Here is a 15009-nt window from a genome sequence, read left to right as displayed (position 1 = left end):
GCTGCCATGGTGACCATGATTTCATCAGATTCCCTCAAATGTTTGTATAGCCTTATACAGTATATTGCACTTACAGCACCTGTATAGTACTTTGTCTGTATACTGTATGCCCATAAATATGTATATCTATTCACCCATGTATGTATGTATAGTTTGTTTATATATCTATATATGTACATGTGTCTCTTCATAGTCTATCATTGAAATGTTTGAATTCCTCATATACATTATATGTAGTATGCAAGTTATAATCAAGTATGGATGCCAGCACTCACTTTTGATAATTTATAATCTTCATTTTGTCTTGTTGAACAATGAAAATAAAACTTTATGTATTTTAAATGAGAATTTTAAAATATGATTACTTTTCTATTCTTTTACCTCTACAATAATCCTTTAAATCTAGAAGGGGCTCATATCCTTTCCATTAAGCTGCCTGCAGAATGGTGATTCACATATATTCTCCTTAAGGAAATCTGGACCAGATGACCTGAGGAACAGAGCTTACATGCATTTAAAACAAATACTAGACAACCCATGACCCGTTGGGTCATCATTTCAGAGTTATTTCCTTACCAGATGCCTTAATGCCTTCAACAATGGCAGAGCATTTCCCAGTGTACTGCCTTCACTGGAAAATTTCTTAAAATTCAGGGAGATATTCAGAGATGTATCTGCCTTGAAAATAGCTTAAGTCATTCATATTGAACTGTATAGTACAGCCAAACATCAGGAGTTGACCACAGGAAATGTTTTATGACATTTTGTATTATGTCATTCAATGTTGTATGATAATTTTTATCTCATAAAATGCTTTATAAAATTTGCCAAATTTCAATTCCATGGGAGTCATGAGTCCTGGATTTTGCATGCATTTTGTAAGTTAGCCCATTTGAGATCTCTTCATTCAAAAATTGTTCCCCTCTGACACACCATTTTGCCCAGTTAAAGGTTACAGACCCGAGAGTTTTAGTAGTATATAGATCTATGTTAAAACCCTCAAAAGACCAGCAAGACCAAAGTATTGATGAGACCGTCAGTAAAAGAAAACAAATATATCATCAGGAAGAAGTCAACACAAAACAACAAACTAAGGATTTCACTTGACCTCCTGTTGACAGAATTTATATATTCATTATTTTTCATTATTCTATGATGCCCCATTCCTAAGACTCTGGATGGCACACAAAGATAACAACAAAACAGAAAAATCATAAATCAGTTCACACATTAATAAAATTTATAACTTGACACAGCCAGTAAAATGCCTCCATATGTATCATTTATTCTGCTATTATATAATTACCTGTGCCTGGACAAAGACTGCAAACTCATATTCCATGCAAGGCTTTGCTCTTAACCATTTTTTCCTTAACCATAGTCTGAGTTGTCACACTGAGAGACCCTACCAACCTCCCCAATCCTGGGTTTTAGTCGGTGGATTAAAAAGGAGGGGAAAATTGCTGCCAACAGTTGAGTTAATATGGGGAAAATCCTTAGTAGTCATGATGTATTGGAGGCACTGGTGAGCATTCCTGATCAATTAAAGCAAAAACAATAAATACATTATTGCATAATTTCCAATATCATTAAAAATACAATAACATTATTCAGATTTGCATATTGTTACAGCTAGGCATTCTTCTTATATTTTAAATGAAAAAATGAAAAACATCTGGCCTGATCATTGTAGAATTTAATTTGAGCCTCATTGGGCTAACGTTTGATCACACATTTTTAGCAGTGGTTGTCTGTATAAAACCAATTGTATACTGTTACTTTTGTTTATGATATGACCCTTTTCCTAAGAACTAAGTAAAATGAAGAATGCCATAACATGAAACTATGTAAAATCTCAAGGCACCATAATCACAGGAATATCACTGATGTCCTCAACAGCATGGCCATTGTAATTTCCCTTTCTTCCCTGACTATTTAAGATGAAAAAAGACAAAAAGAAACATAGCTGCACAGACATCCCAAAAACTCAGAAACTGGTAGGCAAGTTAAAATAATCTCTAACAAAAATCTAAAAAACATACAATATCACTTCCAAGCCAATTTTGAAATTTAGAACATTTGTCACTTGGACTATACCGAGATTGCTAACCATATTGACTGAGTAAAAATGTATCCAGTGTGATGGAATTTGCCACAGTTCTCAGCACATCTCTTTTCACAGTAACTGACTAAGTAAATATTATTTGGAAGACTAGCTGTTGCCCTCCAGCTCATAATATGTTTCCATAGTGATATGTATTTTGCTCTGAGCATTCTCTATAGTTTTATTTCAACATCTTATTCCTCCAACTGGACACTTGCCACAAAAAGGCTCTAGATGAAAGCTTGGCTAGTCTCCATGTTCTTCTTATTGGACCTCCAGATGATCAGTAACATCACACTTTACAATGGGCACATTAATGCACTGTTGGATCCCAGCCTTTATTAGGAACTATCTGTGCTAATATAAGGCATATTTACTTTTTAAGGGTAATAATTTCCATTCAGTTAGTTAATTATATTATTTGTTTTTGAGGATTTTGTCCAGATAAATTGATGGATTTATAGAAGTGTAAAATAAATTATTGCAGTCTTGCATATTTTCTGCTGAAAGGAGGCCAACTCTTCACAAAAAGAGGTGGTGAGATAGGTGAGAAAGAGAGAGAATCTATCTATCTATCTATCTATCTATCTATCTATCTATCTATCATCTATCTATCTATCTATCTATCTATCTATCTATCTATCAATCTATCATCTATCTAACAACAACTGCACAAGATCTTCCCTCTGGGTTAATCATTTTAATGGCTTGCTTCAGAAAATTAGATGTAGTCTCTGGATTATTGGATTCTTTAACTAAAGTGTAGCATAGAGGAATGGATTTGGGAAACCAGGAACAATACTAAATGTGACAAAACATGTTTCACTAAACCTATTGTGGAATTCAGAAATCCATATCAAGTTAATGAGCAATTTGACAATTCTTGAATGCTGAAGTGTAGTCATTGTGATACAAAATTCTACATTGGAAAGTGCTTGAACTACTGTGCATAATTCTAAAATTGACAAAATTCTTCAGGAACTTTGGAAATGAAATGTACAGAATCAGTGTATACTAGTTATATATTTTATTTATTTATTATTCACATTTCTAACACTGCCCATCTCCCCCTAAAAGGGGGACTCTTTTATATACTGAGTCAGCTGTTATTCTATGAATCCATACTGTACTGGATAGCAGTACTCATGACAAGCCATAATGATGTCAGAACATTGACATATACATCATGACCTTAGAGTAAAATGAGGCAGGTATGTAAGTCACATTATCTGTGTGATTATGTCATGGCACTTGTGTCATCATCCCCCCACTTTTGTCCCCATCTGCAGATGCCCATGACTTTGGTTAGGAATGTAGAAAACAATTTTTCATTGTTAAAAACTACACCCTGAACTACTTAAGAAAACACCCTGCTTTTAAGTTTACAAAATGCTTTGAAAATGCTGTCTGGTCTGTTTCATTTTTTTATGCTCTTCCTTTCAATCTTTTCTTACTCAAAATAGAAACACAAAAAAATGGTTAACAAATCACATTATAAAAACACTAACAAACAGCAAAGCTATAAAACAAAAGGTGGCAGAAATTGAAATCCAGAATAATTAAACAGAATGAGTAAAAACAACCATGCTTGGTACCAAAAGGACATACAAGTTAATGTTACGTGCATCTCTCTGATAAGCATCCATGGTCAAATGATGCAGCTGCCTTGTCCAGACTAAACAAGTTTTAGTATTCTAAATGCCTGGATGAGATGCTGTCCAAGAATCCCCATGTACTCTCTTCATTTCAATAACAGAAGCAAGACTAGACAAAGAAGCAAACAAATAAGGTCTATTACAAGTGAGAAGGCTTTCTTTCAGTCAGGTGATGGGCTGTAGTTATTCAGAGAAGCAAGAAATCTTCTGATATACTGTATATTCTTTGTATCATTGTCATGACATTTTATACTACATGACAGAAGACCTAGAAACAGATTCTGGTCTAGTTTAGTAACCTAGGCTAAACTTAAAAGAGGCTTGAGCCAGACCATGTATTATCATGAAGTGCACATTTTTCTCATGTGATAAATCATGTGGCATTTTATTTGTGCTCTCTCTTATTCTCTCTCTCTCTCTCTCTCTCTCTCTCTCCACACACACACACACACACAGACATATATATATTCTATCAGTTCTTTTCAGTTTGCATTTCCCTTCCCATTGGCTTCCATCTCCAGAATGACAAACTTTTCACCTATTTCAAGTGTGATCTGTGCCCCATGATTACATTCTTTCCAACAGTAGGACTTTGTATTTATTTTTATTTTTTTGTGCCTCCAAGTCAGTCTTGACTCTTGTCAACTTCCTGGACAAGTCCCTGCAGTTTGCTTGGCAACATTTTTTGGAAGTGGTTTGCCATTGCCTCCTAGGGCTGAGAGAGGGTGACTAACCCAAAGCTACCCAGCAGGACTAAAACTTAGTCTCCTTCTTTCTAGCATGGTGACTTTAATTTCTACATGAAGCTGGTTCTCAACAATAGGATACCTACTAATAACATTTCATTCAATTTAAACTTTTAAACATTAGTTTTGTTCAATTATTTCTCCATTAAATAATACCTAGTTCTCCAGTATGAACTTGTGTTATTTTTCAAGGACTATTATGTCACACACATACATACACAAAGGCCTTTTAAATGCCATCCTGTACATGAACAGGGGTGCTTTAATATTGCATACCTTTTTTACATAACTGCATCTCCCTGAATAATTTTGCAGGATTTTTTTCAGGTAGTGGGCAGGATCATTTTAATGGCTATGTGAATTGTGTGCTAGAAGTTACTTCTCAGTTGACTTGTATGAGTGTTTTCACTTCATCTCAACTCAGTTTTTTAATTTATTATTATTTTGCTTTATTTATGTAATAAAGCAGAACAAAGAGAAAAGGGATAAAACAATAGCTATGCAAAAGAAAAGAAAACAATTCAAAAACAGCAACAACATACAGGCTTCTCATAGATGATGATAGATAGATAGATAGATAGATAGATAGATAGATAGATAGATAGATAGATAGATTTATATAAAAATTTCACTTTCAATGATGACCAAATTTCATTGTAACTCTCCATAAATAATCAATATCTTTATCTTTCTAATGTTGAACTACTAGTGTCTTAACAATAGGAAGGGTATGGAGAATCTATTTCTATTGTCCAGCTGTCAATTTCCATTTAATAGGTATGTAATAATACAATAACTTCAGGACATTGCAAAAGCACAGTGTTCGAATGAAGCATTACTCTTGATCCATCTCCAATAACATGATGATTTATTCATTCCTTTTGTATACAAACACAATAAGATCTAATAAGTCTGGAATATTATTTTTTGTTGAATAAACTGTAATCTAACATCTACTGAGATTTTTGATATTGAGGTTAAAGCTGTTTCCCACTGTTTAGACAAAATGGGGATCTTCAATTCCTTATTCCATTCAGTCTTTAAATGTTGAATCTCAAATTGATTTATTGACAACAGGTATTTATAAAAACAAATTATTATTATTATTATTATTATTATTTGGTCTCATAGGATTTAATGATTGTTTCTTACAATATAGGTGTCTCTAGCTCAACAATATAAAAGGATTGTAATATTGTAATCAACAAATTAGCATTCTTCTCCCAAAATAGAAGTTGCCAGTTTTAGTGGGATTAACTGATGTTTTAAAGGGTTGATGAATAAACTGCCATGACTAATTAAAAGTTATTTTTGACTTGTTGTGTACTATTCTATTCTTTATTACATTATTATATTTAATAATTATGCTATTCTGTTACTCTTATGTTAATAGTTCTATTATTGTTATAGCGCTTTTTTTATTGGGCAGCCAACTTGAAAAGAAGTAGAAATCAAAATAGATATGTATGTTAATTGTTGAAAATATAAAAATGCAGTGGAGACATCTGTATCTTTGTCATTATTTACCAAAAAATGTAAGTATGCTGCGAATTTAAAAGGATAGAACTTTGCTTCATGATTTCACATATCTGTTTTGTTCAAAATTCTGCAGATAATTCAGAGTTATAAAGGATAGATATAAATGTTGAAGGTAATCCATGCATGCTAGCAGAAATTTGTACTCTGCAATGCTTATCTAATCAAGAAAATAGGAAAATGTATTCACCATATTTGATAAGTACATTTAAAGAATCTCAGGACAGCAGTGATTTTCCAGGTGTGTTAAATACAGCTTGCTAGGTGGGAGGAAGATAATTTTCATGAATGCAAAATGACCCTCATTTCAAAAAGTGGAGAGATGTGGACCACAGGTTTATTGGTTACAGCTCACATAAGGAGCTGGTGTAGAACAGTGCTGGGATCTGAATACTGTACATCATCAACCTCCCTGCTGGCTGTAAAATCTTTTTCCCCGCCAGCTGCAAAAGCTGACCAGGAATTACCAGGAATGGTAAACAGCAAACACATCCCAATGTGAACTGGTCCTGTGCTTATCTTCAGTCAATAGATAGGGCAGGCTACCCTCTATCCCCTAAGCTGGACTGGGCTATGAGGTCTCTCCCCACATTGGCCCTTTCCAGCATTGTAGATCCCCTCCACTTGCCTACCAGCAGCATGGATACAGCCCAGCATCCCAATCACTTCCAAAGCAAAAAAGCTGTATAAAAAACAGTTACAGAAAGTGGCTTGTACAAAGGTAGCATGAACTAAAAGAATTCATAGATATGTGTAGGGGAAAGTCCTAGTAATGGAAAGAGAGGGTTTCATGAACCTTAACTGAACTTGGATGGGCTAGGGAGAAGGTCCTCTGCCCATGGGAAGCCTGCTACTGATCCAACCCTAGGTGATTCTTACTCTTGGAATCTTTCCAGTGCAACAAGGATTCTTGCCCCCACCGTGCCAGACTTCAGGGTCTACAGCCATATTCTGTGCCCTGGCTACTTCTGCATCAGGAGAAAAAAATCTCCCCAAGTAATTCTGGTAAAAAGTTGCTAATGCTTCTTCAATACACCTGTCTCATGACAGCTCTGTGGTCATTCTGTTCTACTGAAAGTCTTGTTCTTCTCATACAACTTATATATGGTCTCTTATTTATTTGTTTATCATTCTGAAACAGTGTTGGTAGATTTCAACTTAAATATCCTTTTGTGTTTCTTTTCATGACATATATGTTTATTCATTTTCTTCCAGTATGATAATCTTGTATGTGTAGACAAGGGATATTATTTTATTTATGCCAATGTTATTATTTCATTTGGTATCCTTTGTATCTCCTATAAATGTAAAGTGAATGTCACTGTACAACCAATGCATGAGGAAAGAAACTGACAAAAATCAGGAAAAATCCACTTTCACAGGGTAATAGCTTAAACAATTACAGTAAACTAAGGAGGAGGGTAAATCAACTTATTTCCCCATACCAAAAAAGGGAAACACTAAAGAATGTTCAAACTATCGAACAGTGGCACTCATTTCACATGCCAGTAAGGTAATGCTCAAGATCCTGCAAGGTAGACTTCAGCAATTCATGGAGCAAGAATTGCCAGATTCACAACCTGGGTTTAGAAAAGGCAGAGGAACTAGGGACCAAATTGCCAATATCTGCTGGATAATGGAAAAAGCCAGGGAGTTTCAGAAAAACATCTATTTCTGTTTTATTGACTATTCTAAAGCCTCTGACTGTGTGGACCATAACAAATTGTGGCAAGTTCTTAGTGGTATGGGGATACCAAGTCATCTTGTCTGCCTCCTGAAGAATCTGTATAATGACCAAGTAGCAACAGTAAGAACAGACCACGGAACAACGGACTGGTTTAAGATTGGGAAAGGAGTACGGCAGGGCTGTATACTCTCACCCTACCTATTCAACTTGTATGCAGAACACATCATGTGACATGCTGGGCTTGAGGAATCCAAGGCTGGAGTTAAAATCACTGGAAGAAACATTAACAATCTCAGATATGCAGATGATACCACTTTGATGGCTGAAAGTGAAGAGGAACTGAGGAGCCTTATGATGAAGGTGAAAGAAGAAAGTGCAAAAGCTGGCTTGCAGCTAAACCTCAAAAAAACCAAGATTATGGCAACCAGCTTGATTGATAACTGGCAAATAGAGGGAGAAAATGTAGGAGTGAAAGACTTTGTATTTCTAGGTTCAAAGATTACAGCAGATGCTGACTGCAGTCAGGAAATCAGAAGACACTTAATCCTTAGGAGAAGAGCAATGATAAATCTCGATAAAATAGTTAAGAGCAGAGACATCACACTGACAACAAAGGTCCGCATAGTTAAAGCAATGGTGTTCCCCGTAGTAACATATGGCTGCGAGAGCTGGACCATAAGGAAGGCTGAGAGAAGGAAGATCGATGCTTTGGAACTGTGGTGTTGGAGGAAAATTCTGAGAGTGCCTTGGACTGCAAGAAGATCAAACCAGTCCATCCTCCAGGAAATAAAGCCAGACTGCTCACTTGAGGGGATGATATTAAAGGCAAAACTGAAATACTTTGGCCACATAATGAGAAGACAGGACACCCTGGAGAAGATGCTGATGCTAGGGATAGTGGAAGGCAAAAGGAAGAGGGGCCGACCAAGGGCAAGATGGATGGAAGATATTCTAGAGGTGATGGACTTGTCCCTGGGGGAGCTGGGGGTGTTGATGAGCGACAGGAAGCTCTGGCGTGGGCTGGTCCATGAAGTCACGAAGAGTCGGAAGCGACTAAATGAATAAACAACAACAAGGAGGAGGGTACAACGCTTGGAAAAAAATGATAGAAATGTCTTCTGAAGTGTGGACTTAGGTTAATGTCCAGAGCTTCAAATTTTACCCTAGTAACAAAAAGATAGAAAAGGCTTATATCCTAAACATCATTATCAGCAACAAAGTGGGAAAATACTATCGTATCAGTTGCTGTTCTATTATAGAAAATATTTTTTAAAGAAAAATGCTGCAGTTTGATTAAAAAGTTCTTTGTTCAGTATTGCTATGTTATGCAGCAATAATACAGTAGATAGTTTGTTCAACTTCCTTCCATGATAAGAAGTTGCTGATTACATTTTTAAAAAGTAAACAGATTAAGCTTTCCAACTGGTAAACTAGACTGGTATCATATTCATCATATGATAGAATATGATGAACAGAATATATAGAACAGAATTAAGGAATAGTGGAAATAGGAAAAAAATAAGAAAATATTTCTCTTCTATCACTATATAAGCTATATCAGTATTACAAGTCATTAAAATTGTGCAGGATGTTTCTCTTCCCTAAAGTCCCCTGTAATTTAGGGAAATGATCCTAAAACTATTCAAAAACTATTTATTTCAGTGGTCTCTATTGGATTAGGCTCATGGTCTAGCTAGGACATAAAATACATTAGAAAAACTAAATTACAGATTAAAATATCAATAATAATGTTTATCTCAGCAATAAACCAGCACAAGATAACATAAAACAGCAAAGATAAAAAAGGTACAACCATTTCAACAATATCTGAAACTTAATATTGTAAAATATTGCAGCTCTAAGTTCTTTGACTAAAGCTATAATGCTAACATTTAAGTATCTGAATGGTAAAACACAAAATATGTAAGATACGGTAATGCAAAAAGTGGTGCTAATAGAAACTAATAAATTATATGGCAAAAATTGATAAAACATTCTCTACCAATGTATCTCTAGATGATAAAATATAAAAGTCTATATAATGTCTCAAAGTTCACAAAATTCGCTAAATCTCATTCTTAATCAAATCCTGGTGAGTTTTTAAAGCTGCAATACAAAAAGAAGCAATTTTGTGTATTATTAAAGGATTATAATTGATTAATATCATTTATAAATATTTCTGATCAGCATGATATGAGGGAGATAAAAATATCATGCAAGTTTCTCTCTGTAGTGAATATTGGATAAGAACATGCTTAGCAGTCTCAACTTGCCCAGTCCTACATGGAAATTGATAGTCCACATATGGGATCTTTGCATACCTCCCATCTGAAACGGCAAAGGGGAAACCATTCAGGTGCATCAGGGAAAATGCCCTTGTGTAATACAGGAACTTTAACGGGATGAGAAATTTGCCCCCACTGATTGTGCCTCCAGTTCTCAAGGAATCATCAGTTAGGCACCCTAGCTAGCTAGACTACTACCCAACGAGCAACACTGACTGCTGTGAGGCAGTGCAAGGGTTTTTATATCTGAAGAAGTATAGGCTAGCCAGCAAGAACCTAAACATCTTCATTCAACAAAAGACTTTTCTTCTGTGTTGATTGGCAAACATTATCAAGAGTTCAGGGAGTCAAGCCTCACAGGAAAATAGGATAGTCATAGCTAATGATTGATCGTAACTGTTCATACTCTAGCTTTTACTTCCATCATTTCTGACTCAAGATGTAAGGTCATGCTTGGTACTTAATGCAGGGATCTGGACTACTAAATTTAAAAATGTATCCTGGGCACACTCTTATGGTTTGAAGTCAGAGGAAATATTTAATTTGTTTATTTATTTACTGGGCTTCTATGTTACTCTAGTTGGCACCAACTCTGAGCAGAGAGGTACCAAAAACTCTAACTCTTTACTATAATCTATTAGTTGCCAAGATTTTTTGCAGCTCAGATATGACAGCCATATTAAACACCACATTTTCTCAGTGCTGGTGTTTGCTTGCTTGCTTGATACAATTTAGAGGTATTTCCATATTTTTCAGTTGTGTTCACATATTTAGTTACAAAACTTGTGGAAGGTGGTAATAGCCTATTTTATGATACATCTTCAGTGACCTCAGTGCTGAAGGAAATAAAGAAGAATCATGTCTTGAAATGCAGACAGTTTGAAGTAACACTTCATTGAAATGAACTAGCAATAAAAGAATGATTCAGGACAATTGATTTAATCAGCTAATCAGTGAAGCTAATTGATTAATTATATATTAAAAGATTGAAATTGCATGTTAAGGGATGTCTTCTACAAATGTTGACAGCATTGATGTAGACAGTATTTGTAAATCTCTTGAGGAAATTAATTTCATTTAATTTTCAGACAATCAGATTTTATGTATTATTTAGTAATAATCTTAATACTAGTTCCTATATAAAAAGGTGTATTTTGTAAGTCGTGTATGAATCAGCTAATTTGTTCAGATGCAGTCTGATTGATTGATTTTTAAATGCTTTAATTAGTTGATATGGTAGTTTCGACATTTGTTTCTTTAAAAAAAAGTACTAATTTACTGAAATAATATTTGTCTTCAGAACATAATGACCTTTTTAGTCTTTTGATAGAATGCAATATTATTGTATTCATATTATTATGCTCAGTCATAAAAGAAGCTACAAATTATTGTATTTACCATATTTGGTGCAAACCTGTGTGGGCCTATTTAGTTATAACTAGTTCTGGCTTTAGGGGTTATTCCTTCAATGAAAATATTGTCTGGGCAATTTCTTGGAAATGACCAAGTGCCCAATGTGGTTTTCCCTCCTTTCTTATCTTCTAAAGAGGCAAGGACATAGAAGTAAAAAAAAAAATTAATCTTCCATTCAATCGAGTCTGATTCTTGGTAACTGCCTGGACTAGTCCCTACAGTTTTCTTGGCAAGATTTCAGAAGTGGTTTGCCGTTGCCTCCTTCCTAGGGCTGAGGGAGAGCGACTGGCCCAAGGTTACCCAGCTGGCTTTGTGCCTAAGGTGGGACCTGAACTCACAGTCTCACAGTCTCACCAGTTTCTAGCCTGGTGCCTTAACTACTACACCAAACTGGCTCTCAAACAGAAGTCAAATAGGCAGGAGCTAATTTTATATTTATATTAGATAATGTATGTGTCAGTGAATAAAACATTCAGGTAGAATTCTAGGTATGGTTATTTGAGGGTAATCAGGTAAGATTGACATAACTATAACCTGAAAATTACCCACTAAACTCAGTGAAACATGTTACTTTATTTATTCCATTTCTATCATCTCCTTTATGTAAATATCTGGATGACAACAATATTAAAACTGCAACAGTAAAACATCACTATATAACATCAATGGAAACTGATTGATTGATTGATTGATTGATTGATTGATTGATTATATGCTATCAAGTCATTTTCAATTCCTAATGACCACATAGAGAGATTTTCTCCATGACAATGAAAATTAGCAAGCAGTAAAGCAAAAATACAGATTCTATTGCCCAAACCTACATGCCCTGTTGAAACAGATACATCTTAACCCCTTTCCAAAATATTAATACTGTTCCTATAAGCATATAGGACCTCACTATAAGCAAAGGCATATTTTGCATTAATACTTAACTTCTTGCTTTAATTCTGGGATCTGAAAGTCTTCCTCCCCAAATCTAAATGCTTGGGTAGGTTGAGACTTGGATAAGTCTTCCCATGTTTTAGTTGACAGCTCAGACAAGAGTAGCCAGAAGCTAGAGCTTTCTGAGTGAGGAGACTGAAATGTTTTGCTCTTAACAGGAATAAAATTGGGGAATCAAGGAATCAAAATTCGGAATGAAGTTCAAGAAAATTAGCTTTAATGTTATTATGTAATTATGTCTTTCTATGATATAGAGTTTTTGCAGAACAAAACCTACACGGTGAAATACCATCACTAATATAGTGAAGATGAAAATACAGTTGGGAGAGAAAAGGGAAAGGTAACACCTCGAGAATTTTAAGAGAAATTCCAGTCATTATGGAATTTGGATTCTAGACTTTTATATTCTTGATATAGAAAAACAGTAAAGTAAATATTTTATGTTAAACTGAGAACTTTTATTGCAGCACATACAGTTATAAAGTAGGTAAGTCCTATCTTACTAGTTTTTTTCCCAAACTAAAAAGCCATAGTTTATATATAGCATGAATGAGAGGGGAAAAAAATCTTGTTTAACACATTTTTATTCTGAATTCTATGTGCTTATTTTTGAAAAACAAATATTTGTTATTGTTAGTTACGTGTACACCTGCCAACTATATAGTTTGATCCAATTAGCACAACATATGGTAATTTACATTGCAGCTGGGCATTTGTTGAAGGAAAGTTTGTTTGTTTGTTTGTTTGTTTGTTTGATTGATTTCTATAGCCGCCCATCTCAGCAAGTGACTTTGGGCGGCTTACATTAACTCTCTATTAAATAGATCTGATACCTGAAAAGCTGAGAAAAGTTGCTTGGTTGTTCCTATGTCCAAAATTAATCTGACTTACCTGCAAATGAATTGGATGGTTGTACTGCTAAGAGCAAACATTGAATTCTGTTAATTGACTTTTATTTACAGATGCATCTGATTCTACAAATGGCAAATACTTTGCCTAAACCCACTTAGGACATACTATGGTTTAGCAATAGCGATTTTGTTTCCCATGCAAGATTTTTCAAACAGGCATTCTCTCTCCTACGCTCTTATTTATTTTAATTCAGAGTTTTTTCTTAATGGATTAAATTACTGGTCTACACTAGAGTTCCCCAATCTAAATTCCATTTTAACTATACTTCCCATTACTACAGCCAGTAGATTAATGGGATTTGTTGCTAGAGGCATTCAGATTGGAGAAGGCTGATCTAGAATAGTGCACATTTATTGGCACAAGGAATGAAAAATTAGAGCTACCCAATAATACATCTGAAGCCATTCTTCTATATGTTGTCCTTCATTTTATTTTACTTTATTTCACTGACTGTTGTAAAGATCTTGTCTCCTTAAGAAAGCACTTCCTGATTTGTTCAAGCAACCAGGACCATTCTTCAACCATATTTAAATCTTGTGCCTTTTTTAATAGGTGACATGCATGCAGTGGTTGCATGGAGACCATACAATGCTGGAAATGATTGAGAAAAAACGTTGCCTGTGCAAAGAAATCAAGGCACGACAGAAAGGACTTTGCAAACAAGACAGCATGCCTATCTTGCCAAGTTGGAAAAAAAGCACAGGGACCAAGAAATATAGTCCTCCTCCATACTCCAAGCAACAAACTGTTTTTTGGGATACTGCAATATGATATGATCATGGGGATTATCTTCCACACATTCCTGAAGAATGCACTGTCAGACTACCTTTCTATAAAGGTAGTTGCTAGAATCTAATTTCTGATGAAGAACTACCTAGGAAGAAAGCTTATTGAAATGGTACCCACCTAGCCATCAGACCCCAAATCTATGTCTCAGAATGAAGGCATGCACCTTTTCTGAGGATTCCTTTGGACCAAGAAAAAGAGTAAGATGTAAATATTTTCCCAACCTCTTTATAAAAAAAACCCAAGTTAATACACTTTTTCAAATATAATGCAAAATGTATGAAAAGTTTTAACTGTATACTATTTTAATTTTTTTTCTGTGTTACCTTTATGCTTTTCTCTTCTATTTTTTTAAAGCTATCTCATCTGCCCACTTTAATCTCTTTGCAAAAGCATGTGGATGTACATTTTTGGTTTAACAGTAAAATGTTCAACTCAAACCGGTGCTAGGGCTGAAGTCATTAAATAAAGATTCATATGGATTCATTAGATGCATTTTCTATAAACAGTCTTAGAATCTAAGTGCAAATAATGCAGGTGAAACAGTATTTGCTTGGGTGCTCAATGTGGTTATTCTACATATTTTTTTTTAAAGTGAGTGTATTTGTTAGTATAGCATCAATTATGCATTTCATAAAGGCTAATTTATCTACAAAACTGGCAAAACCACTTGCATCAGCCTCCCTCATATGGCTGGAGATTTGATTGTGGTACCTGATGGATATCCTGCAAAAACCTTTGTACACAGATGCTGCACAAGGAGCATTCCCACCAAACACTGTTCAGCTGCATGGATTAGCAAACTGATTTTAATTGTTGATTCAGTCCACATTGTCAGTTTGATCCAGTTCAGTGTTTCAAATGATTTCCAAAAATAAAGTCAATTTAATTTTTTCTTTTTGAACAGATAATTTGAAATGCATCGAAATCAAATCTCTAA

General features: G+C 34.8%; 1 protein-coding gene across 1 annotated transcript in view; it reads left to right on the top strand.

Moving 5' to 3' along the window:
* NYAP2 (neuronal tyrosine-phosphorylated phosphoinositide-3-kinase adaptor 2) overlaps positions 1-14054 on the top strand; it is a 129914-nt gene extending 115860 nt beyond the window's left edge. Inside the window, exon 6 of the mRNA XM_063306105.1 lies at positions 13836-14054. Coding sequence (XP_063162175.1) covers positions 13836-14054 — 219 coding nt within the window. The remainder of the gene's footprint in view (positions 1-13835) is intronic.
* The last annotated feature ends 955 nt before the right edge of the window (positions 14055-15009 follow it).

The sequence above is a fragment of the Candoia aspera genome, chromosome 6 (genome assembly GCF_035149785.1).
Source record: "Candoia aspera isolate rCanAsp1 chromosome 6, rCanAsp1.hap2, whole genome shotgun sequence".
NCBI classification, from domain to species: domain Eukaryota; kingdom Metazoa; phylum Chordata; class Lepidosauria; order Squamata; family Boidae; genus Candoia; species Candoia aspera.
The sequence above is the reverse complement of the archived record's forward strand: the minus strand, read 5'-3'. Positions and strand labels throughout refer to the sequence as shown.